The 25691-nt window shown below is 57.0% G+C and overlaps 1 protein-coding gene across 2 annotated transcripts in view; it reads right to left on the bottom strand.

Moving 5' to 3' along the window:
* Window positions 1-3523: 3523 nt before the first annotated feature.
* The window catches only part of IQSEC3 (IQ motif and Sec7 domain ArfGEF 3), an 86930-nt gene continuing 64762 nt past the window's right edge, over window positions 3524-25691 (bottom strand). The window contains exons 6-14 of one of the 2 annotated variants that reach the window (XM_068971147.1): window positions 20343-20465; window positions 19656-19822; window positions 17107-17246; window positions 15628-15753; window positions 13423-13522; window positions 13165-13326; window positions 9937-10029; window positions 7242-7294; window positions 3524-3949 (exon numbers count right to left, since the gene is read on the bottom strand). In XM_068971147.1, coding sequence (XP_068827248.1) covers window positions 3524-3949; window positions 7242-7294; window positions 9937-10029; window positions 13165-13326; window positions 13423-13522; window positions 15628-15753; window positions 17107-17246; window positions 19656-19822; window positions 20343-20465 — 1390 coding nt within the window. Of the gene's footprint in view, window positions 3950-7084; window positions 7160-7241; window positions 7295-9936; window positions 10030-13164; window positions 13327-13422; window positions 13523-15627; window positions 15754-17106; window positions 17247-19655; window positions 19823-20342; window positions 20466-25691 lie in introns of those variants that run through there. The other variant, XM_068971148.1, reaches the window with a different exon arrangement.

Genomic DNA, 25691 nt, shown 5'->3' with positions numbered 1-25691 from the left:
TGCGTGTGTATGTTGGTGAGGGGCCATTCCCTGGCCCTGCACCTGGAGCTCTGACCGAGTGCCTGCCCATCAGATGGTTGCTGATAGTTCCTCGACCCACTTGTACGGTTTTGTTTTGCATTTTGGCTGCAGTGGATCTTGCTGCGCACAGGCTTTTTCTTGAGATGAGTGGGGCTCTTCTTACTGTGGAGCGGGGTTCTAGGGGCTTCTGCAGTTGCGGCACTCGGGCTTAGTCGCCCTGCAACATGCAGGATCCTCCCAGGCCACACTGGCAGGCAGATTCTTAACCTCTGCACCACCAGAGAAGTCTGCCTCATTTGTGCATGAAGGGGCTCCCTGACTGCATCACAGGGGGACAACCCATGGCCAGAGGCGGCCAGCTGGCGCCCTCAGCCTCTGTGGTCTCACCGAGATCTGATTTGCGGTAGACCCCCGTCTTGGGGTACGAAAGAAACAGAACCGACACAGTTTGCTCAAGTGACATATTTCAATATAATCTCTAAAACTCTATGAATTGAACAGATAAAATACCTCTGGGCTATTTTGTTACAAAATATTTGCCATTTGGATTTGTCGCTGGGTGCAGCCACCTTGCTTTTCTTTCCCTTGAGAGGCTGCTCTTGACGGGTAAGGAGGCATACGCGGCGACAGCAGGGCTGCAGCGAGGGTGTATGTACAGCAGGACACAGGGACAGACAGACCGGTGGTTGGCGGGGAAGCCTACTGGCACACTGACATCTGGCAGGCTGTGGGGGGCCAGGGGGCAGGGGCAGGGCTGAGCACGAGAGTGGGTGCCTGTGCACACCAGCTCCAGCTCGGAGGCAGGCTGGCCCCACAGGGTGGGGGAAGCTAGGTTCATCTTCATCTCCGGCTCCTGATTCTGACAAATGGGTGAAACCGGGAAGGGGCCAGGTCCCCAAAGTAAGGCCTAGAGCATGGACAGAGCAGGGACACCTTGGGGTCAGTGTGCATCTGCCCAGGAGGCTGTGTCTTAGGGGCTTGAGGAGCACTCCACAGGCCCCTTGGTAGGGGCTGGGGGGCAGGAGACCAAGAGCACCTCCACTGGGCCCTCCCGGAGGGTGGGGTCCCTGACGTGGCCACAGCTGTGCAGAGGGCCTGAGGCTTGTCCCAGTTGTCTGGGGGTCGGCTCTGGGGCCCGGCACAGAGGCGGGTCCCAAGCCTAGCCGTTTGGCCCATCAGAGGAGGGAGGTTCAGAGGCTGGGAATCCTGCGCCCCCAACTGTGAGGAGGCCCTGCCGCCCCCTGTCCCAGGCCTGTGGGGGTTAAAGCCCCTCACAGCTCAGGGTCGGCTCCACATGCTGCTGACTCCAGCCTGGTCTGCTTCCTGGGGCCAGCATCCCCAGGGCACCACTGGGGCCCAGGGCAGCCACAGCAGTGACTGGGGGGGGGGGCAGGGAGAAGGGGCGGCGGTGGGGGGCAGCGCTAGGGGTGCAGCCCTACCTGGGGAAGGCCACTGAGACACCTGAGCTTCGCATCCTCAGTGGAGAGGATCACGCGTGTGCCTGCCCTGAGCCCCCCTGCTGGTCCCGACCTGGAAAGTCTGGGCATCGGCAGAGTGGGAGGGGGCACTTTGTCAGCTGTGTGAGCAGATGACGAGGGGCCCCAGGACCCCCACCCCGCAGACACATCCTTTTCCTTCTGAGCCCACACCCCTGCTCCCAGGCCTCGGGCACTGGGCACGTGAACCTGAACCGTGCCTCCCCATTGGTTGGCCGCTCCATTTGGAAAGGCTCTGATTGGAGTGACCCTGTTACAGAAAAGACACGGGAGGGGGGCCAGGACAACAAGGACTCGGTGGGGGGGCAACGGGGGGCACAGACGGGCTCAGGCGGTAAATTGGTCACATGTTATGGACACGGGCTGACAAAGAGCCAGAAATACACTCACTGGGTGACATCACAGTGACGCCTGTGCTCACACACGTACACACGAAACTAGGTCACCTGGGATCTCTGAGAGAGGGAGGAGTCGTGCCTCCTTGCAGCCTTGGGCCTGCGACTGGGGCATGGGGTGGGGCTGGGGAGAAGTGAACTCACTCTAGGTCCTGTGTTCAACTGCCATCTCTCGGGATGACCTGGGGCCCCGAGCGGCAGGACACTTAATGGAGGATGGCAGTGCGCTGTCAGCTCAGGACCAGAGGAGGGTCCAGCCTGGTGGGGGACAGACCATCCCTGGAAGGGCCGTGACTGGGGCAGGCCGGCCTGCACACAGAGGGGTTGCACAGAGGCTGGCTCTGGCTCTGCCAGGTGCTGGGGAGATCAGCGAGCCCTGCGTGGTGCTCCTTCGCGGTTTCGAGGGTGTAGGGACACTTGCAGCCACCCCTACTGGAGGCGGGCCTGCTGCCTTCTGGGGTGGGGGCGGGAGTTAAGAGGGCTAGTTGAGGGTGATGGCGCAGAGGGGAGATGCTGAGCCTCTGAGCACCTGCTTTTGCTTGGGTGCTTCTGCGTGGGCACTTCTCGCCCACTCCATGTCCACGGCCCTCGTGGAGGCCACAGAAGTCATTCCAGGGTCGGAGCGGGGAGGTAGGGCCCGGCCTGACTTGGGTGGGAGTCCTCGCTCTGCTGGTTGTGTCTGCCCCTGGGCAAACCCGGCTTCTTCCTCTTTCTGCTTCTACATCAGGAGGACCCAGTTTTCCTACGTGCGTGCACGTTTATGCCCCGGGCACACACTTGACACTCTTTGGGGCTTAGAGAACAAGAAACTCTATAAAAGGTGCATTTTGTAGCTACGTGACCTCATGATTCCTTGGCTCTGTGGACCTGACTGAGAGAGAGCTGAGGGGCGCCCCTTCCCTCCCCCGTTTCCTGAAATCTCAGAAGCCTCGGGGCAGGCAGTGCCCCAGCCCCTGAGGAAGCAGGAGAATCTCCCCCGCAGCCCCGCCCAGGGCCAGATGGGTCAACGTCCCGGGGCACAGAGGAGGGGCCTCCTGAGACGGCTGGGCTGAGGGGCGGGGAGGGGCATCAGAGAGACCCACCCCTTTCCCCAGGCCTCCCCCTGATCTGGCTGCTCCAGGGATCCAGGGCCAACTGGCCCCCACCCAGTGTGGCGTGCCCAGTGCTGGGGCAGGAGCCAGACCACCTTCCGTGCGAGGCTCAGGTGCCAGCCCATAGCTGTCACACCTGCCTGCCCTGCCTGAGGGCCAGGGCCTGGCAGACCCGGCCCAGGAAGCTGGTTAGGCCCTCAGTTCCTGTCGCCCTCAATCCCTGGCCCAAGAGGCTGGAGGGGTGGTCAGGGTAGAAGAGGCCTAGCTGTGCCAGGCTGGGTGGGGCCCTGGAGAGCCAGGGAGGCCGGCAGATTGGAGGGGAGGGCTGCTCAACTGAGGAACAGAAGTTTGGGCCGAGCAAACCAGGTGCCAGGGACAGGAATTCTCTCTCCAAAATGACAGTGATGGGTGACCAGGAACGCAGCGTGCCGGGCGTGGGGAGCAGCGGGCGGAGGGGCAGTGGGGGCCCTGGCGTGGCCCCCTCCCTCTGCGACAGCAGTGTGGGGAAGGGGGGGCGTGTCTACACCAGGCTCCTGGAGCCGCTGGAGCAGCGACGTTGGTGCAGCAGGGAGCCAGGCGGGCAGAACTGGTGTGGGTGGTTGTAGGGGGGTGGGGGCGGGGGCAGCGGGGGCCGGTGGACCACCTTGACCGGGGAGCCTGGGCCACCCAGGGGCGTGGAGCCGCAGGAGTCGGAGGAGGCTGGGGCATAGCAGGAGAGGGCCTGGCTCAGGAGGGGCTCCATACGGGCCAGGCAGGGCTTGTCCAGAACAATGACCTTGACTATCTGCTGGCACTGCACCAGGGTCCCGGGGGGCGTGGGCGGCGGCGGCGGCGGTGGCGGCTGCTCCCTCGAGGGGCTAGGCTGCAGGTCTGGCAATGGCGCTCCCCTCTCGGCCCCCGGCCCGGAGCTGTGTGGGGACACCTGAAGCCTGTTGTGAATTGACACCTAGTTTAGAAACAGCCAGAGAAGTATGAAATGTTACAAGACTAATTCCCAGCTGCTGGGACTGGCCTCCCTCCCCGCCCACCCCCGCACCCTTTCCCAGCTCCTGTGCCCACGAGGGGTTCGCCGGCCCCACTCCCCGTTTCTCCGCCACCTAGAGGGCACCTGGCTGCCAGACAGAGGCGCTGGGCTCGAGCAGAGCCCAGAGACTGCTATGCTCTGCTCCGGCTGAGCCTCCTAGCTCCTGTCTGCGGGGTGGGCAGTTGGACCAATGCACTCAGGTTATGCAGTGTGATCTCACAGACCTGCTGGGCGGCCCTGGGCCACGCGGCAGCGCCCACCAGCCTCCCCACGGGCCTCAAGCTGGAAAAGCAGGAGTAGCTCTACCGCTTCCCTGTCTCCCAGGGGTATGTTGGGGACACGGGGACAGGGTCAGGAGGCAGGTGGCTTTCAGCCTTGCAAGCCCCTCCCCTCCCACCAGCATTGTTAGAGCGAGGCCTCATCATCACTGTAGAATCACAAAGATGTCTAAACCCCAGAATTCCAGGGACCCGGAGGGGTGGTCCAGAGACCTGCCCCATCCTCCCAGACTCCCCAGGGCCATGCCCACACATTCGAGAGCAGAGTCCAGCCACAGTCAGGTCCTCAGCTGCCTTTCTGCCCCAACTTGGGTCTTGGAGAAATCTGCCCTGCTGCCAGAGGGGGAACCCAGAAAGGACCCCTATTTTTCCCCCTGGGTTGGAGTGTGAGGGGGTGGTCCCTCCCTCAGCCCATGGAGGACACTGGGGACTAGCCTGTCCTTTTCTTGCTAGCAGGGATAGTGGAAGAAATAGCAGGATTCTGGAAGGAGGAGAGTTTAATTCATTCCTCATCCCTCCAGTGCTCCAGCCTGTAGATGTAACACACAAGCCTTTCTGGACTCTTGGACCTTTCCAGGGGTGGCTGAGACCCTTATCTCTGGGGTTGCTTCCGACTGTCCTGGGGGCATCACCTCTCAGGGTCAGGATGGGGGAATACTAAGGCTGCAAAGGAGGGGACCCTATAGCCAGGCTAAACCATGATGGCCCTGCCCTACACTATCTCAGAGCCCTAAACCAGCAGGTCCTGACCCTATTATTTCCTGGCAAAAGGTGCAATGCCAAGACTTCCCCCTTCCTGGGTCCGGGTGCTGCCCTGACGGGTCACTTGGCTCTCCAGTCCTGCTCCTCATCCCCCAACTCCAGCCCCGCTTCTTTGGTTTTCACAAGCCCCACTGCCAGGGTCTGCAGGCCATGGGCTCTACTCTCCATTCTCAACCTTTACCTTGGCAGCGTTTTCTAGGCCTGAGCTTCTTCCCCCCACTACTCCCTGCCCTATTCCAACAAAGCAGTCCCCAAGCCCCTCAGTGCCCAGACAGGGCAGAGCAGGGCTGCGCCCCCTCCCTCTTGGGGAGTCCTCTGTGGCCCTCACTGGGACAGGAGGCTTCTTTCCATCCACTGGGGGGTGGGGGGCGGCTTTTTCCCCACCTGCTTTGAGTTATTCTGAGTTATTCCCCGCTCTATTCTGCTCTATTCTGAGTTATTCCCCGGGAGGAAGTGGCCTGAGACTGTGGGGTCAAGGTTTCTGCTCACTGCTCCCAGACTTTACCGCAGCCCCTCTCGGGGCAAACACCTGACCGCCGTGGTTCAGACCCTCGAGCCCCCTGCCCCCGCCCCGGCTGCAGCTCTGGTCTCGCCCTGCGCCTCCTCCTCGGCTCCCTGTCCCTGATCCCCGCTCTGCTGTTTGTACCTCCTTCTGCCCCACCCAAGCTGGCCCATCCTTATCTTCAATAGTTAGTAAGTGAAAAGCAGGAAGTGACAGCAGAACATTCTCTCATTCTGACCCCCCCCTCCCGACTCCCTGCTGATGAAAGAAAGAAGAGAGAGGGGAAGGGATGGAACATGAGTAGCAAGCCTGACAGCTCAGACAAGCTGGAGAAGCGCCTGCCAGCAGGCGGCCAGGCAGTGATGGGGTGGGGGGCGGGGGACGCAAGAGCTTGGGGTCCAGCAGAGAGGAGGCGAGGCTACCCTCGGTGCAGGGGAGCGGAGGCTGCCAGGGGCCCTGGGGCTAGCCTTGCAGATAGCCACGTGGCCCTCTGGACCAGGGGAGGAGGGGGCGAAGGGCCCACAGACTGTGGTCCTCCCTGGGCAGGGGCTCGAAGGCATGGGCAGGGCTGGTAACTTGCGGTGTTTATCTGCAAGGCTGGAGAACGGGCAGCTGCAGGAAGATGGGCAGGGGGGTGGTGGTCGCGGAGGATGGAATACCCACCCTGGGGGCTTGCCAGCTGCTGGGGCAGGAAGCTCCTCCGTGTGAAGGTGCCTCCTCCAGACACAGGTGTGTGGGGGGTGGGGGGCTATGGGGAGAGTGAGGGTTTCCTGGGGCTTCCCCAAGCTTAGTCGGGCTGGGGCAGGGCTCCTCTCTCAGAGCCCTAAGAGGGGGCTCCTCCAGCTTGGAGTGGGGGCTCTGTGTGACCATGAGGGGCCCTGGAGGCCTGGCAGAAATGAGTGAGGGGCCCACGGGGGTCCAAGGGGAGTCAGTGGGGAGGGCTGGGGTCTCCAGGCTTGCAGGGCGACTACACGCCCCCTCCCAGGCAGTGCTCTGTGACTGGCAGGGACCAGCTGCTCCTGCCACTCCACCAGTCCCTTCCCTCCAACTTGGAGGGTCTTCAGACACAGCAGTGCCCACCGCCCCCCGCCAGGAGAAGCCCTAAGACAGCCCCAGTCCCACCTTGCCTCACTTCCTCCGGCACATCCCACCCCATGGCCAGCTTTCCGGGTGGCTCAGCTGTGTTGAGCAGACACTGTATCCTCCCAGCCGCCCCCACTTTCCCCAGAAGCGTCGACTCAGGGACTGGACCTGAGGGGTGATTCTCGGAGGGGCCAGGCTCCCTCCACAGAGGCTGGCAGGACATGGGACAGGGGACATGGAGCATCAGGACCATAGCATATGCGGGGCGGTGGGTTTAGGGGACCATGGAAGGATGCTGTGGGCCTGCTGGGGGCTTCATCTGCACGTGTTAGTCTGGGAGCTCAGCCTGGGGGGCTCAGTGGGCTGGGCATCTGGGGAACTGGAGGGGGCACTGTGGCTTAATTAGGCGCTGGAAGAGTGGCATTACCCATGCTAGCAGTAACTTTTAATTGTATCTCTTGAAATTGGTAATATGGTGAGTCGGGCTGGGGAGGCATTGATTAAAACCTGAGAAGAGAAACAACAGAGACAGTGAGAAGAGGGTGGGGCACGCAGACGTACTCACCTGGGCGACCAGGCCTCCACTCACCTCCACCGAGCTCTCCGTAGCCTTCTCCCCCGCGGCCGCTGCTTCCCTTTTGGCTTTGAATGCAAAGAGCACAGGGCTCACTCTCCACCGCCCTATTCCTGCACAAAGCCCTGCCTACCCACCCCCCCCACCCCACCCCACACCTCCCAACCTGGCATCCTTCTGGATCCTCCAGGGGCCCCACAACTGTGTGGGCAGTGGACTTGGTGCCTGAGCCCAGCTCTGCCACTGAGCAGCTGTGTGACCTTGGGCAAGATGCTACACCCCTTTGAGCCCATTTTTTCCTTGCTGGATATTGTCGAATCTCCTTTACCCTTATCAGAGCCCCGGATGGATTGTGCAGAGTGGCTGTGAGGAGGCCTTGGTTCTCGGCTCCCAGGGGCTCCTGAGTGTCTGTGGCACAGACTCCGTGAGGGAGGGGTCCCCATTCCTTTCTTGTTCCTGTCACCGAGCTGAGTGCTGAGGAGTCAGTGAGCTGCACGCACCCCAGGCAGAGCCTGGTGCAGGTAAGAGCAGTCTGTGATTGCTACCAGGGATTTCTTTTTAAAAAACATTTAATTTTTTTGGCCAAGTCCCGTAGCATGTAGGTTCTTAGTTCCCTGACCCAGGGAACGACCTGTGACCCCTGCATTGGAAGTGTGGACCAGTGGACCACCAAAGAATTCCTATCTATGAGGGCTTGCTTTTCTTTTCCATTAATTTTTACTGGAGTACAGCTTTACAATGCTGTGTTAGTTTCTGCAGCAAAGTGAATCACCCAGACGTATACACACTGCTGCTCAATCGCTCAGTTGTGTCCAACTTTCTGCGACCTCTCGGACTGTAGCCTGCCAGGCTCCTCTGTCCATGGGATCCTCCAGGCAAGAATACTGGAGTGGGTTGCCATTTCCTCCTCCAGGGGATCTTCCCGACCCAGGGATCGAACCTGCGTCTCTTGTGTCTCCTATATTGGCAGGTGAATTCTTCACCACTGAGCCACCTGGAAAGCCCCATACATATATATACATCTCCTCTTTTTTTGGATTTCCTTCCCATTCAGGTCACAACAGAGCCCTGAGTAGAGTTCCCTGGGTTGTAGAGTAGGTTCTCATTAGTTATCTCTATTATACAGAGAAGTGTATATATGTCAATCTCAGTCTTCCAATTCATCCCACCCCTCCTTCCTGCCTTGGTATCCATACATTTGTTCTCTATGTCTCTATTTCTGCTTTGCAAATAAGATCATCTATACCATTTTTTTTTTTTCGGATTTCACATATGTGCGTTAATATATATGAGTGCTCTCTGATGGGCCTGGCACACCCTGTGTACCCCCAGGGACAGCTTGAGGACTTCTTCCAACTCAGTCACCCCTGACTCCCTCCCCCACCCCCAGCAACATCCTAGAGCCCTCTGCCAGGGCCCTCTGATTTCTCACATCCCTGGGAGGGCGCCCACTCCCTGCAATACCCACCCCTCTGCTTTCTGTAACACAAGAGGAAGCTGGGCTAATGTTTGGAACCAAGGACCCTGCTGGGGAGGGAGCTAATGGATGAGGCCCTGGAGACGCACATTGCGGTGGGGGGAGGCCAGGAGCTGCAGGCCGTGCTGCAGAGAGTGGGGCGGGGTGTTCAGGAATCAGCCACCGCTGAGGTTTGACTCCGGGGTTTAAATAGCTGTGAAAACATGCGTGTGCTATGACCGTAGACATAAAGGGGCTGGCTGACAACAGGGCAGGTGATTAGGAACTCACGGTGGCGGGTCAGACCCACACACAGAGGAGACATCACAGTGAGGGTCTCCGTGAGCAAAAACCGTGCTTGGAAAACCAATCTCATCTCCCAGCTGGTGAGACCCGTCCTGTGATGCTGTCACAGCACCTCGGCGCCGTGGCTGTAACGGGCGGGGTTTGGGACCAGCATGGAGCCCACTGGAGACTCAGCTCAAACTGACGTCCTGCTGGGACCCTGGTTTCCCAGGGCTTGGCATGAGGCACACAGCAGGCGCTCAATAAGAGTTCATTACTATAAGGATGAATGACTGAATTAATTAATTAGTGAAGAGTCCCGGATGGTTTGCTAGGGTTTGTTGGGCTGGGATTTAATTCTCATGCCACCACTCCTTCTGATTCTTTTTTCTTTGGAGGCACATCTTCTCCCTGCAGGGTGGGGGAAGGGAAGGGGCCAGGGACAGAAAAGTAGGAGGGGGGCCAAGGGAAGGGAGGAAGAGGTCTACAGAACATGGCCACAGGTGACGGAAAACCCGAAGCTGGCTGAATTCATCCGGAGTGAATAATTCAACCTGGAGAAACCATTTGAGACACTGGGTTTGAGGGTTCATGTGGGTTTCAGGCTGACTCAGGCCTGGGATGAGAGAGTGCTGGGGGCCCCTTAGGGAAAGGTCTGGAGGAGGCAGACCAAGATTTCCACACCCTTCTGGCCACCTTTCTTACCTGCTCCCGACCGCAGACGCCCCCACCCTGTGCACCAGTAGTCTGCAGAGAGCGAGGGGCCCAGGGTCCCGACACCTCCAGAAGGACAGTGACCCTTTGTCAGTAGACGCATTTCTCTCTCACCTTCCACCCACTCCCACTGCTGAGGCCCCAGGAGGTTGGGCCATGTAGAGCAGCACCTTCCTCACCTGAATCCCCCAGGACCCCAAGGCTGGGGTGTGGGCGGGGCCTCCACGCAGGCGGGGCCCCAGGTCTGGAACTCACCTGTGGGCGACCCTTGCTTGGACTGCGGGTCTCCCTGGGCTCCCCCGGCCTTGAAGGAGAGAGTCTTTGTTCCTTGCTGCTTCTCCAGCTCCCCTGGGAAATGGAAAAGCCCGTGAACAGAGAGAAACCTGGACTCAGAGGGGTGAGAAGGGATGGGGGGAGAGTGGGGGGAGCGGGGAAGGGGCTCCTGAACACACGGCACCCACATCCCCACTTCATGGCAGGTTCAGTGCCCGCTGGAGCCTCAGTTCCCCCTCCAGAGGCGGGGATGCCAGCCCCTGCTCTGACAGCCCGAGAGGAGGGGGACGAGGTGGACAACAGGGGGTGACCACCCGGGTCTGCATCTTGGCTCCGATGCTGCCCGACTGCGTGGCTTCAGGCGGATTACTTAACCTCTCTGTGCCTCTCTTACGGGGACAACAGCGTCTGCTTCATAGGATCATTAAGAGGGTTGCAAGAGAAAAGACATCAAGGTACTCAGGCTTGTCAGGAGCTTAACACACATCAGCTCCTAGGACGACGTGGAAGGCACATATGGTGTAGCTAGTGCCTCACCACCACTGGAGCCGTCCTGTCTGCCCACCATGTCGGCCGGCTGAGCTCCCCCGAGAAGGGAGTACCCAGCCGCCGAGGCCCTGGTGGATGTCTGTCTGCTTTGCCCCTTTGCTGTTCAGTCGCTCAGTGGTGTCCAACTCTTTGCCACCCCATGGACTGCAGCACACCAGGCTTCCCTGTCCTTCACCATCTCCCGGAGTTTGCTCAGACTCATGTCCATTGAGTTGGTCTGCCTGCTACTCAGCTTTAATTCCTCTCTCTAGACTAAAAACTGATTCCTTCCTGTCTGTCCTCAGTGGTGCTGGAGAAAGGCCAGTTACCCTCCTTGGGGATTCGACAGCTGTTATTACATCCCTCCTCAGTTCCTCTTTCCCAGGAGACATCACTAAAGTTCCCTGTGTCAAAGCTACTCTCTTGGGTTCCATTTTCTGCCTCTCTAGGGGGCTTCCCAGGTGGTGCCAGTGGTAAAGAATCCATCTGCCAAAGAAGGAGACATGGGTTCAATCCCAGGGTTGGGACTTCTCCCGGAGAAGGGAATGGCAACCTACTCCAGTATTCTTGCCTGAAGAATCCCATGGACAGCGGAGCCTTGCAGTCTACAGTTCAGGGAGTCGCAAAGAGTCAGACACAGCTGAACATGCACGCATTCTAGCAACTAGTCGTCTGTAATTTGGGGACACCAGCTTGCAAACCCCAAACCAGGACCATTTGTGCCTGAACCACACCATCAATCAATACTCAATAATTTTACTGAACCGAGAGTTGCTCCTCTCTCCCCAGAGGGGCCGCCTTGGCTTTGGAGAAATCAGCAAGGAGCCCAAGAAACCTGGGTGCCAGTCTTGTTTTGTCACGGACCGCGTGAATTTGGGACCACTTCCTTAAGTTCTGTTGACCAGTTTCCTTATTTGCAAAATGAAGATTATACTACTCAACTACTAGAAAGATGTGGCAAGAATTAAATCATTCAACAGGCGCAGCATTCAGCCCGGGGCCAGGCACGTAGTAAGGGCTTGATAAACAGAATGCTGGCGATTGTTTTCCTTTTTCTTTTTTCTTTCCTCCCGGCCTTCCTGAGCAACCCCTCCTCTTTGCTCAGCTTTCTTCCCTTACTCTCTGTCAGAAGAGCAGGAGCAGATGTGAGCCCTCCCCCCCTTCCCTCAACCTCTGAACAGCAGGAGAGGATATTCACCCTTAGCGCCCAGATCCTGGTGATATTGACCCCTTTGTTCTCAGAGGGGCAGATACACTCCTCCCAGGCTGATGGGGAAAGTGGCCATGTGCAGCCAGGCTGGTGCCTGCCTTGGGTGCTGGGCTCTCCAGCTGCATCTGGGACATTCTGACATTCTGACAAGGTGAGGGTGTGTCCTTGAGAATGTTCTAGACCAACAGCTAAGATGGCATTGGAAAGAGTCTGTTATGACCCTGAAGTCACACTGCCCACCTACAGCAGAAAGGGAATTTACACCCTCCCTGCACCAGGCATTAATGAGTTAAGTTATATGCGCTGGTTGGGAGAGTTTCTTGTTTTAACCTGATTTCATTGCTGTCTTAGGAAATTAGAGACAGAAACTAGCCTCTCATTTTCAGACAGGAAATTACGTGAACCTCAGAATCAGACTCCAGTGCAACTGTCGGGTCGTCTGCTTCTAATATGCACTTTAGACACATCCCTTAACTGCTCTGTCTCGTTTTCCGTAAAGCCATGAGTCCTTGCAGCCTCCCTCTGGGCACACCTAAACAAGCTGCCAGGCACACAGTAGGTGCTCCAAGGATGCTCGTGAGACATCATCGCCTGGCGCACTGGCACCCTGCTCAAAGCTCCCACTGCCTTTCCTCCTGCCTAAGGGGTTTAAACCAATTTAGAACTACTTTTCAACTAAGTGGCCATGCAAGGCAGACCTGGAGTCTCTTTTTATTTTCTGTTGGAGTTTCTGAATCCATTCTTATTTAATTTTCCTTCAAAGGCTCTCTGAAGCTGCCACAATGCTTCTTGACAGGAAAGCGTGCATGTGGGCAGAGACCGCAGGTTGTCACTGCTCTTGTCTTGAATCCATAAGCCACCGGTAAACCACCTGGATGGATGAAGCAGCCCTGAGATTGTCTACAAGGCCTGAGCAACAGCAGTGAGAGCAACTGAGAATAGGCACTCCTTAGAGGACAGAAAGATGGCTCCAAGGCGACGGACGGCCAGAAAGCCAGCCGGGACTCTTCAGGAAGATGACGTTATGACAAAATTAAGTGTGGAGACCCTTACAGGTTAAAAGGCATGAAAGATGAGAAACAACCAGCTGTGATGTGGGAATCTGAACTGGATCAGGGAGGAGGCTGTCCAGGGAGACTGGGTCAGAATCTGCCTGGGACGCCTTGGTGTGCATGCCTGTCTTTAGGGCTGGCTCGCTCCCTGGTCCGGCTCAAACCCAGTGAAGTTCTGTGGCCAAGGGGCCCACAGGGAGCCCCACAGCCTGGCTACACGTGCACACACCCTTGCGTACCCCGGTTTAACTGTGAAGCCTCCATCAGCCGTGATGGCGCGGCGGGGCAGGGGGCGGGGAGGGCTCGGGAAGGCAGAGGGGCCTTGCTCACCCACACTCACTCCACAGAGGGGTGTCTGTCTACGAGCGACCCTGCTCCCGGAGCCAGGCCACCCAGGGGCCTGGGGTGACGTGTCCTTACACTCTATCCGGATCTGCTCCAGCTCTGTCACCTCGGCGATGGACTCCTTCAGGTCTTCCACAAACTTCTGCATCTCGTCCAAGCCCAGGGCGCAGAAATGCAGCACCAGCTTCTTCTCGGAGCCCGAGAGCGGGGTCACCAGGGTGATGCCATGAGAGTAATCTGGAAGCCAGACCCCAGCCGCCACGGGCCTTGAGCAGCCGCAGCGGAGGCCTGGGCCCTCCCCCAGCCCTGGCCACATCCACAGGCGACACTTACACTCGTTCTCAAAGAGGTGGAACTGCATGCCCAGCAGGCCCACGGACCTGCAGAAGGTGTACGTGGAGGAGCTCTTCTTCTTGGGGCAGAGTTTGAGAATCTGTCCAAGAGAGGGAGAGAGACGTGCACTGATGGGTGTGCACTCGTGTGATAAACATGCCTCACACACCTGGACGGGCAGACACCCAGGGGCCCTGGTGAACACAAGTGAACACACAGAAAAGGACAAGCACGCCCAGGCAGACTTATACACTTAGGATACATTCACACACACATACACACACGACACAGACTTACACACTCAGGACACATTGACACACACGTATACACATATGCATGCACACATACGTATACACACGATATACTGCATGAAACCGTTCAGCAACCCTTCCCACGGCATCTAACAGCCAGCCCGGACTCCTGGCCTGGTCTGTAACCCCCACCTCGTCTGCTCCCTGCTCTGCTCAGGCCAAGCCGTCCTTTCTGTGGCTTGAACAGGGCGGGTGGGTCCCACTGTGGGTCTCTGCACCATTTCCTTGCAGCTTCCAGCGCGGTCGGCTACTCTCCTCACTTAGTGCTGTGCTAAGTTCTTTCAGTCGCGTCTGACTCTTTGCGAACCCACGGACTGAGGCCTGCCAGGCTCCTCTGTCCATGGACGTCTCCAGGCAAGAGTCCTTACCATGCCATGCCCTTACCCAGGGGAATCTTCCCATCCCAGGGATGGCACTCAGCTCTCTTAAGTCTCCTGTGTTGGCAGGCGGGTTCTTTACCACCAGCGCCACCTGGGAAGCCCCTCCTCACTTAGAGCTTGACTCAAATACGGCCTCCTTAGAGACCCCTTCCCGACCACCATTTCTAACAAACAAAAACAAAACGAAAGAAGAAACATCTCGGCCTCAGGATGCCGGGGTTGCGGGAGGAGGACCCTCGGGATCCATGAGTCAATCAACGGGTCGGCCCATTAACGCATAACAAGCCGCAAGGCAGTGAAAAAACGCATACACAGGTGACGGCAGAACCTGGCACTTTTTTTCTTAACGGGGCAGCGTCTCAACCACCGGACCGCCAGGGAAGTCCCCGGTGTGTGTTTGGAGGATGAAGTAGTGTAAGGACTGGACAGTGAGTGGGCAGGCCACCTCTGAGGTGGGGGACCTCTGCACTGAATGAGGGGGGGGGTCATGCAAGGTCTGGGAGCTTTTCAACCAGACAATGAGCAGCAAAGTCAGGGTCTGAGACAGAAGGAACCCGGCCTCGGGAGACAGCTGGTGGGTCAGGGGGTGGGGATGGAGGTGAGGCGTGGAGCGAGATGAGTTCCATGGGTGGGTGGGTTGACTCCGCTGCTCTTTGGAGGTGGACCTCGGGTGTGATCATCAGATGTGGAACAAGGTTAGAGGCGGTGCTGGGATGAGTCATGGATGGAGAGGGTGGTGGGGGATGGAGAGGATACAGATCAGATCCTGTTCACCCCTGCTTTCTAGCACTTAGAACAATGCCTGGGACACAACTGACACTCACTAGTCATTGTATGGATGCCTGTGTTCAAAGGGCCTCCCAGGTAGCGCTAGTGGTAAAGAACCCACCTACCAACACAGGAGACATAAGAGACTCGGGTTCGATCCCTGGATCAGGAAGACCCCTGAAGGAGGGCATGGCAACCCACTCCAGTATTCTTGCCTGGAGAATTCCATGGTCAGAGAAGCCTGCTGGGCTACAGTCCACGGGGTCGCAGAGAGTCAGACATAACTGAAGAGACTTGGCACACATGCTCTGTGTTCGAAGAGCGAAGGTTGAATGCCCCATAGATGTATAGACATGCACACGCACGTGCGGGCGCGCACACACACACACATGCCAGCATTCCCCTGGACCCGGGGACAGTACCGGCTGCTCTCAGACTGTGGGACACCTCCCAGGCTGTGGGACAGACGGACGTGCAGCCCTGTACCCTGCAGCCCCAGGTTTCTCATCATGACGGGGAGGCAGACGCTCTGGGACCTACTCCATTCCCACCAGGACCGGGAATCCCGAGCAGATAAGCTCTCTGTGCATTGGCTTCATAATCTACAGAGTAGGAATGATCCTGTCTGCCATGCCCACCTCGCGCCCCAGGCTGTGGAAATTGGCCACTGGGTGTGCAGCACCCTGTGGCCGGGGTCGGGGGTGGGGGGGGTCCCTGAGCCCCTCCCTGCTCAGCTCCTGGCTCACCACCAGCAGGTCGTTGAAGAGGAACACCTCCCTCTGGTGTGCAGCCTGCTTCTGCAGTTTGTTCACGTCCGTCACCTCGAAGAGTCGGCTGCAGCAGACCAGGCGGCGGTGCGGCACAGAGAGAACCTGGGCGGGGGCACACAGTGCTCAGCGGGGGGGCGGCCCATGGCCGCGGCCATCAACCCCCAGCACCAGCTTCCAGAGGAGCAGATGCAGGCCCGGTTTGACCCTGAACCTCCCCTCTCCTCCCCTAGGGCTCTCTCCCCTTCTTCACGCTCCTTGGGGATCAGGGCTGGGCAAGAGGGGTTCATGATGCTGGGAGGAAGTAAGAGGATAAAAGGCAGAGAAAGGACATTGAATAGAGTCTCTGGGCTTCCTTGGTGGGTCAGTGGTAAAGAATCCACCTGCCAACTCAGAGGACACAGGTTTGATCCCTGGTCTGGGAAGATCCCACAGGTTGTGGAGCAATTAAGCTCATGCACTAAACCTAGCAAAGCCCGCACACCCTAGAATCCAGGCTCCATGACAAAGAGCAGCCCTGCTCCCCACAACTAGAGAAAAGCCCCCACAGCACCAAAGACCCAGCACGGCCAAAAACAAAGAAATAAACATTAAAAAAAGAAGAGCCTCTGGATCATTCAAGTCCCATCACTGTGCACCCCTCTCCCTCCGAGGCCTCCTCGAGGGCACCCCCACATTCTGGGCTGCGCTTCTCTCTACTGCACACCCAGACACAAGTGTGCAAGGAGGGGAGGGGGTCCCAGGGACACTTGGAACCTGCTCTAGTGTGTGAACCAGCTCCTGGAGGGCATCCACAAGCCTGACAGAGGCTGCGACTTCAGCATGAAGGGTTCTAGCCAGGAAAGACTGACCTCGCATGAGTGGGTGGAGGGGCCCAGCACAGAGCCTCCAGAAAGGTCCCCAAACTGCCCCCTGAGCAAGCCACTGGAGAGGAGGAACCAGAGAGATCAGGGTTAGAGATGGAGGCCAGACCTTTATGTCTGTGGCATATGGAGCTTCTGTGGACACCTCGAGAGGACTGCCCTTAAAAACCACTGCAATCTTGGAGCAAACTGTGACCCAGGGCCACAGCTCAGGGGCACCCCAAGGGTTTGAGACCCCACATCGAGAGTCTGCTTTAGCCCGTGTCCTTCCTTCTCTTCAGTAGATCATCTTGGATGCCCAGGGTCTGTTCCACCCCAACCTCCTTATCTGGCCTTCCAGAGGCTTCAACCCAAGAGCCTGGACAGTCTTTCCCAGCACGTCACTTCCACCCCTCCCACTGCAGGAGCTGGGCAAGCGATGAGGAGATAGGCAGGTGGAAGGAAGAGGGTGCAAGAAAGAAAGGAAGAAAGGGAAGGAGCTGGAGACATGGGCTCTGTGGCCCGAGGTTGGGGGCAAATGATCCCTCACCCCTTCCACTTCCACCCCTCCAGCCCCCTGCCAGCTGAGCACTGTGACCCTACAGTGGGCACTTACAGTCTTCATGCCCACGATGGACTTCTCCACTTTGGTGACGTACGTGACGTGGTCCTCATTGGACTTGAGCTCCTTCTGCTGAATCCTCTCGTAGATGCCGACCACCAGCTCCCTGGGGATGTCGGCACCGTCATCCACACCTAGGGATGAGGAGTGGAGAAGGGATGGGGTCAGGGAGTCAGGGGCTGGAGCCAGAGAGGGGAAGCCCGCTACCTGAGTGACGCTCCCCAAGGGTGGCCTTGATTGGGCCCTGTCCCTGCTCCAAAGCCTTCAGTGGTTGGCTCCACATCCCTGCTAAATCAGAGATGGCCTCCCTGGCCAGAGCGCCCGCTGTACGAGGGCTCAGCACGTGTCCCAGCCCCACCTCCAGGTGCCCCACAGCCAGTCTTGGCTCCTGCCTCCCAGGCCTCCTCCTCATCTCCGATCACAGCCTCCAGGCTCCTGCCTTTGCTCCTAGCATCTCCCGCTCCGGCCCCGCCATGAGGGCACTGCCCGTCTGCTGTCTTGTCTCTTTCAGGCCCTCCCCTCCCCTCCACAGGGAGCTCAGGGATTAGTTGTCAGATGGTGAGAAGATCCCCTCCTTGCTGGGAGCACAGGGAGGGGTGGGACATTAAGTGAAGGAGAGCAGGGCAGCCCCCGCAGTGATGCAATAACAAGACCACCACCCATCTCCCACTTCATGGTAATGATCAGACTCTGGTGACAAAAAGCACCAGCAGGAAGTACACCAACATGAAAACAACTTTCCCCGGGAGGTAGAAACAGAAGCAACAAACAAAATCTTCTTTCTACTTTTTCTAAATCTTCTTTTAACGATTATACACTCCTCTTTTCAAGGGGGAAAAATGAAAACTGAAACATCTTGGGCAAGTGCTCTCCAAGCAGTTTTCTTAAGTGTCGAGAGGACATTACACCGTCTATGAGCGACTCTCTGGATTGACCCTGTGTCTTTCACATCTGAGCTTGGTTCTGAGTTGGGCTGATGAACCAAGAAGCACCCCCCAGGGCCCCTAAAAGAAACCAGGCTGTGGCCAAGAGGAGTGGGGCAGGGACTGAGCACACGGGGCTCCCAGGTAGAGATGGCAGGTTGCAACACCTCTGCTCCTTCCGAATGCCCCGGAAAAAGGAATCGGCAGAGACGGAGGAAGAGGCAGGGGCACCAGGGGACCTGAAAGTGGGTGAATGAGCACATGGATCCGCAAACCTGGGAAAGTGGAAACGGAAACCAGCAGAGGGATGAGAAGGCTTAGAACCACCAAGGGCTCTGGAGCTGGCAGAGCCCTGGAGGTGAAGGAGGGCTCGAAATAGGAAAGATCAGTTGAAAATTAGAATAAAAGGCAGTTAGACATCCCCGCCCCTTCCTCCATTCCAAGCCTTCACTCTTTGGAAGGGATGAACCAGGAACTCTGGGCTGGTGGACCCCAAGCACAACCAGTTGGAGAAGGAAATGGCAAGCCACTCCAGTATTCTTACCTGGGAAATCCTACGGACAGTGGAGCCGTGGGGGCTACAGTTCATGGGACTGAGAAGAGTCGGACACGACTGAGCGACTGACACTAAGCGCAACCAAGAGTGAGAGTCTGTGCTGAAAACTGGGGGATGGAGCTGGTGTCTGTGTATTAGGAGACCCCCGTGAGCCCCCTTCCCACAAAGCTCTCAGGGTTGGCAGAGAGACTCACCCCCTCTGGGCCACAGATTGGACATTTCTCTTCTGAGGGATTGAGCAGCACAGGGGAAAATATCCAAAGATACTGCAGTCACTTCTCCCTGTGAAACAGCTTAATGAAATGTCGACATGAGAAGGCCCACCAGTTGGCAACCCCACGCACACTTGGAGTTTTAATCAGCCTTTTAGTGGCTCACTGCGAAATGTGGATGGACAACCAAGTTTCATCAACTATGTATGGAAAGTCTCCAACACGAGAGAGGAAAAGTACGGGAAAAACTGAAAAAGGAACTTAGAAGAAAGCAAGGAGAAACCGAAACAAACAAACAAGTGAAAACATAAGATATTGCTTCTACAAAACAGGAACAAAATGCTCTGAAGAGCAACACTTAGCAGAAAAGAGTTCTTGAGAATGAAAAAGATGACAGCAGGAATGAAAAGTTAAGCAGGAGATCTGAAAGAGAAACCTGAGGGCCATCTTCAAGAAAGTCAAACAAGAAGACAAGGATGGCAGACAGAAAGTTGCCGTCAGAGGCTCAGACGGGAAGGTCTAACATCTGAAAACAGGAGTTCCAGGAACAGAGTCCAGAGAAAAAGGACAGGGGAAATGCTTAGATGCAATATTTCGGAGGCATGTGTTTCTGGACTATTAATAAAAGGAAGAAACTAGTTCCCAGCATAATGGGTGAAGAAAGAGCCAAAGAAGGCACACAATAATGAAACTCAGAGCAGGAAGGACTCCCCCGATGCCGGGCATGCTAGCAACCTCCTGGGCCCAGACAGCAGTTCCAGTGCCCTTGACCACCGGGGTGACAGCCTTCCGCGGGCGTCTGAGACTCCCGGAACGACTCTGAGCAGCGCTCCCGCCCCACTGCCCCCCTACCTCGCAGGTTCCGGATGAAGTCCTCCAGCTTCATCTTGCGGTCCGGCTTGATGTTGGGGCTGTACATGTCGGTGTTGAGCAGGATGATGGCGAAGGCCAGGATGAAGATGGTGTCCGGGTTGTGGAACTGCTGCACCACCTCGGGGTTGCACATGCAGTAACGCTGGCTGCGGTGGGGGCACGCGAGGGGCGTGAGGGCCCTGCCTTCCCCACACTCCGGAGAGGGGGGCGCTCGGGAGCATGTCCGATTTTCTGAGTGTGTGCTTAGGCCCGGGCGGCTCCGCATCCCCACATTTTGGCCCCCATTCCCACTGAGGGGACAGGGCAGGTGTCACGCACCCAAAGACCCCAGGCACCACCCCTCCCACCAGTACCAGCCTCAGACTGATGCTCAGTAAAAACCCGCTGGTTGATGGGAACACATGAAGTGTCACCAGGCCACCTGGAGGCCAGATGCTGGTCCAGCTCAGAGAGCCCCAGAGGTCTGCCTGCTTCTTTCCTCCCCTTCTGCCACCCTGCCACCCTCCCCGACCCAAACCCCAAACAGCCCTCTAGGGACTCCGGTCCTCAGCTCAGAGCCCGGGCTGCTTCCTCCATTCCCCTGGGTGTGTGGGGGACTCCTGCCCCCGGCTGGCAGCCCCCTACTTCCCCAACGCCCAGCGTATGTGAGGGCTGGGGAGGACCCACCTGAAGGCCTCTATGAGCCGCTCCACCTTCTGGGCCTCGCCCTGCACGCGGATATGGGCCTGGAACTTGCGCAAGGCCTCGTCCAGCTCCATGGCAGAGAAGTCCATCTCGTCTACCACGCAGCTGAGGCCAGGAGGGGAGAGGGCTATGAGGGCGGTGGGGCACACCTCCCTCCACCAGCCAGAGCTGGGGAGGAGGGCAAAGCCCCCTGCTGGCTAGACAACCCCTCCCTGAAGGAAAGGCGAGATTTGGGGGTCTGAAACCAACCAGAGGGACTTACCCATGCCAGGGTCTCCTGCCATAGCCCAGGAGGACCTCCTCACCCCTGCCTCCCCTCCCAGACAGCCCTGCAAGGTGCTGGCTGAGGGTCCTCCTCCCACTGCCAGAATCTGGGGCCCAGGGTGGCGGCCAGAAGTCCAAGGCCTCTGGCTAAGAGGATGCGGAGTCCAGACCTCCCGCCTCCAAATCCCAGGGCCTCTTCTCTCAGCCCCTGAGCATCCAGAAGTCAGAGGTTTAAAAGGTGAACAGTTTCCTCTCCTGTCCTCTCCAAGGCCTGTCAGGGGCCTGGCTTTCTCCCTGCTTTCCGTCTCCTCTTACACCACCCCTCCAGTGTCTGAGCATTTGTAGCCGAGCAGATTGCCCACCCCCAAACAAGTGACAAGTCAGCTTAACCTCCTGGCCCCCAGCGCATCCGGCCTTGCCCTCCTGGGGCACCCTGTCCTTAGGATCATGAGCATCAGGGCAGGAATCTGGGCCCAACTAAGCAGCAGGCCTGACGCCCCCGAGGGCCGCAGAGGCTCCTGCGTGGAGCTGACGTGTCCTTTCCCGCACACACGTGCCACTCCGCTTTTCTCCGTCCTGGTCACCCCACACCCGCCACATGTTGCCCTGTCTTAGTTCCCATAGGATGCAGAGAGAGGAGGGGGTTTCCTGAACACAGGGGAAAGAAATAGAAGGGTACTATCAGGGGGTTGACAAATCCAGTCTGTTGGATGATGGTTCTTCTGGTGTTGGGGGAGAATGAATGTACAGGGAAGGGCAGGAGCAACAGAGAGGCAGGGGCTGTCAGGATGCACCTGCAGAGGGCCAGGCGAGAGATGGGGCTAAATCGGAACAAATTGAATGGACCTGAACGGACCAGGCCAGCTCAGAATCTGAGAGACATCCTAAAGGAATAACTGGGTGGGGGGAGGGGGGACAAGGATTCATTTGGTTGATCTACAGGGTTCATAAGAGGCCACGTTAAATAACGGTGCACTACGCACAGAGGAGGCTGCTGAGGGCGGGAGTCAGTCCCTGGGCAGCCTTCACCAGGCCACAGGCTGTGTTAGCAACTCTTGCAGGAAAGTCAGGGTGTACATCTTCTATGTTTTACCAAGTATTTAATATTTTAAGTTGGCCTGAGTAAATATTTGATAATGTCTGGTTTGAGGAATTCTTCAGATAAAGTGTCCCCACACCCAGCATCTCTCTCTTCTCAAAGCTGAAAGTATAAACGTGTTTATTTAGTATAACCTGGACAAAGTACTCCAGTGGGTCTGAAGCAAAGACCACGGATCCTGATTTCTCAGTAGCCCAGGAGGCTCTTCCTGAGATCGGCCGCCTCTGTTCCCGCCCACTCTGGTCAGCTGCCTCTCCCTGCCTCAGGGCTCCGCCCACCTCTCCCCTCCCCACGGCCTCTGCTGAGGTTCAGGGCCTCAGCATCTCACCACAACTGTGACTTCAGTAGCCTCTGGACCAGCCTCCATGCCTCCAAACCATCTTCCAGAAGAACACTTCTAGGACATCCACGGCCCTGTCACTCACTCCTCTGCTTATAGTTTTTCCAAGACTTCTCACACCCCCTGTGTGAAACCCGAGTTCCCCGGCAAAGCACAGCCCTGGTGACTCCCAGTCGCCCCTGCCCCTGCGGTATCCTGGCTCTGTCCTGCAGCCTCGCTCTCCAATCGTTGCGTGTTCATTCACCCAGGCTGCTCCTTCGTCCTGCAGCCCACCCCGACCTCCAGGTCTGCGTCTAGATGTCCATCTCTTGGAGAGTCTTCCTCGACCTCCGTGGTTCCTCTGCTGGGTCTCCCACCAGGCCACACGCTCCCAGATCTCCAGAGTCGATTTCTGCATTCCTAGCGGATATCTGAACTCAATAAACATTCCTGGGGTGGCTGAACGAGTGAGTGACAGGACCAACCTGGAGAACGACCGGGGCCATGAGCTGGAGAAGAGGTCAGCTGGAGAAGGAGCCCTGTGGCTGGGGCCTTGACCTGGTGGCCCAGATCAGCTGGACCTGACCTCTGGACACGGCTGCCAAGGGAAGGGCTGGTGGATTCCAGACCGTGGGCAGTGAAGCAGCGTGGAATGCACACACTTCCCATTGTTCGGCTGCCTTTGCAGGCCAGGGAGTGATGAGAACCTGGCCAGCTGGCCCTGATGAGGCTGCTCCCAGGGAGATGTCTGGACCTGCCTGGCAAGGTGCTGCTAACAGGGGGTAATCCTGGTGGTGCTCCCACTTGGGTCGGGGGAAGCGGGGGAGGTGCCCTCCTTCCTGTGAGTTTCTGCAGAGATGTGGCAAGCCCCTTGCAGGGGCTGGGGAAGCATAAACACAGACGCTCCCTGCATCTGTATAAACAGGTACAACCTTGCATAAAATTGCTCGTTAGCACTGATCCATGCATGGCGTCAGTCTGCGTTGCAGGAAAACGAAGCGTCGTACACAACTGTGATCAAAATGAATGTTGTCATCTCCACTATTTTTTTTTTTTAACAACAGCAAGACAGTGTCTGGCAGACAAAGGCACTGGATGAGAGCTGAGAATAGGTGATGATGGCAGCAGGGATGTTTAATTGGTCAGAAGAGACTGTGAAGCCCTGGAAGCTGAGGCTGGGCTGAGGCTGGGAGAGGTGTGTGCTGCCCACATGGGACTCTGCTCCAGGCAGAGCCGGGCCAGTTTCAAGATTAGGATGGAAAACGAAACCACCCACCACCACGAGCTGGAGGAACCCGGGTGTTATTTCTGCAGTTCTTGTCTCATACAATTCAATTAAAAATATCCCCATCCGCCACAGAGTTATTTTCGTTAGTCGGAACTGATAACATGCCTCACGAAGGTCAGGGCCTTCCGCAAAAGGGTGACATGGCCAACAAAACAAAGCTGGAGGAGGCTGACACAGGAGGGCCTGCCAGGGTCCCTGGTGATGACACAGCAAGAACGAAAATCCTGTTTGAGGGCCTCAGAGGGGATGGCGGCCGACGCACCTTGAACCTGCCCCACAAATCGGGAGTCGGTGAGGAGGCTGAGGCCACTTTCCTTTTGCTGGGCTGGCAGCCCCACCTGGTGGTTCTCAAACTGGAGGGCTCACCAGAACCACCTGGCAGGCTGATCAGCAAGCAGGAAGCTGGGCACCACCCCAGGGTTTCTGATTCCGGGGCTCTGGGCTAGAGTATGAGAACTGACATTGCTAACAAGTTCTCAGGGGCTGCTGCTGTTTGAGACTCATGCTCTGTGCTAATGACAGGGGTGGGTCAGGAAGAGGTCAGGCAGGCCTTTGATGTCAGGCACCCTTGGGTTTGAATCTTAGGCTTCCCTGGTAGCTCAGTTGGTAAAGAATCCATCTGCAATGCTGGAGACCCCAGTTCAATTCCTCAGTCGGGAAGATCCCCTGGAGAAGGGATACGCTACCCACTTCGGTCTTCCTGGGCTTCCCTTGTGGCTCAGCTGGTAAAGAATCTGCCTGCAATGCGGAAGACCTGGGTTCAGTCCCTTAGTCGGGAAGATCCCCTGGAGGAGGGCATGGCAACAGCAACCCAGTCCAGTATTCTTGCCTGGAGAAGCCCCATGGATAGAGGAGCCTGGTGGGCTATAGTCCAAGGGGTCACAAAGAGTTGGATACTACTGAGCAAATTTCACTTCACTTCACTTCCACCATATGACTATTAGGTTCTAGTCACTTAGCCTCACTGGGCCTCACTTTTCTCATCTCTAGAATGGAGCTAACCCTGTAACACCTAGTTACAGGTAATCCCTGTAACCTACCAGTGGGCAGGTGGGGTTATGGGTTTTAGAAGAGACGATGTATGTAAAGCTCTCAGTTTATAACAGAGTATAAGAAACAAAGAGTTCCCGACTTCCAGTTGCCAAGGGGTGGGGGAGGGAGGGATAGACTGGGAGTTTAGGGTTGGCAGTCACAACTATTACATTTAGAATGGATAACCAACAAGGTCCTACTGTATAGCACAGGGAATTATACTCAATATCCCGTGACAAACCATAATGGAAAAGAATATATAAAAGAATGTCTATATAACTGAGTCACCTTGCTGTGCAGCAAAGATTGGCACAACATTGTAAATCAACTGTACTTCAGTAAAAGTATACACGTGTGTGTATGTGTTTGGTTGCCCAGTCATGTCCCACTCTTTGTGCCCCTGTGGACTGTAGCCTGCCAGTCTCCTCTGTCCATGGGATTTCCCAGGCGAGAATACTGGAGTGGGTTGCCACATCCTCCTCCAGGGGATCTTCCCAACCCAGGGGTCGAACCCAGGTCTCCCACATAGCAGGCAGTTTCTTTACCATCTGAGCCACCAGGGAAACCTATATATATATATCTGGTGACTCAGACGGTATATGTATATATACACAAATACGTTTTTAAAAAGGAAATGAGAGTTCTCGTTAGGGACCAAATCAGAGCTGATGTGCCTGGTGGTTAAGCAGATCTGGAGTTTCTGCTAGCAGAGCTATAAACACCCTTGCCATCATCACCAATTAACTCTGCCTGAAAGTCCATCACCAGTTTACAACAGTCCATCAACTGTTTACAACATAGTCCGTCAGACAGAGGAAACCGAGTCGGCTCAGACCGATGGAGGTTTGTGGACCAGTTCCTCAGCTCTGCTTTCTTCCTAGATGAGAGGGCCAGGGCCAGCAAATAAAGGTGCATCAGGGATGGGAGGGGCTTCTCGGGGGGCGCTAGTGGTAAAGAACCCACCTGCCAATGCAGGAGACACAAGAGACTTGGGTTTGAGCCCTGGGTTGGGAAGATCCCCTGGAGGAGAGCATGGCAACCCACTCCAGCATTCTTGCCTGGAGAACACCACGGACGGAGGATCTGGCAGGCTACAGTCCATGGGGTCACATAGAGTCGAACAGACTGAGCGACTTAGCACATACATGGGAAGAGCACCTGATTTTGGCCAGGGCACTAGACGTTTCTTCTCTCAGGCCTCAGTCCCTGCCCGGGGAAAATGAGGGGGCTGGACTAACTGACCGTCCAAGGCGCTTCTCAGCACCACCATTCACAACTGGGGTCTGACATGCACAGTAGAGACATCTGGACCAGACGCCTGTTGGGATG

This window comes from Capricornis sumatraensis, chromosome 4 (genome assembly GCF_032405125.1).
Source record: "Capricornis sumatraensis isolate serow.1 chromosome 4, serow.2, whole genome shotgun sequence".
Classification (NCBI taxonomy): Eukaryota; Metazoa; Chordata; class Mammalia; order Artiodactyla; family Bovidae; genus Capricornis; species Capricornis sumatraensis.
The sequence above is the reverse complement of the archived record's forward strand: the minus strand, read 5'-3'. Positions and strand labels throughout refer to the sequence as shown.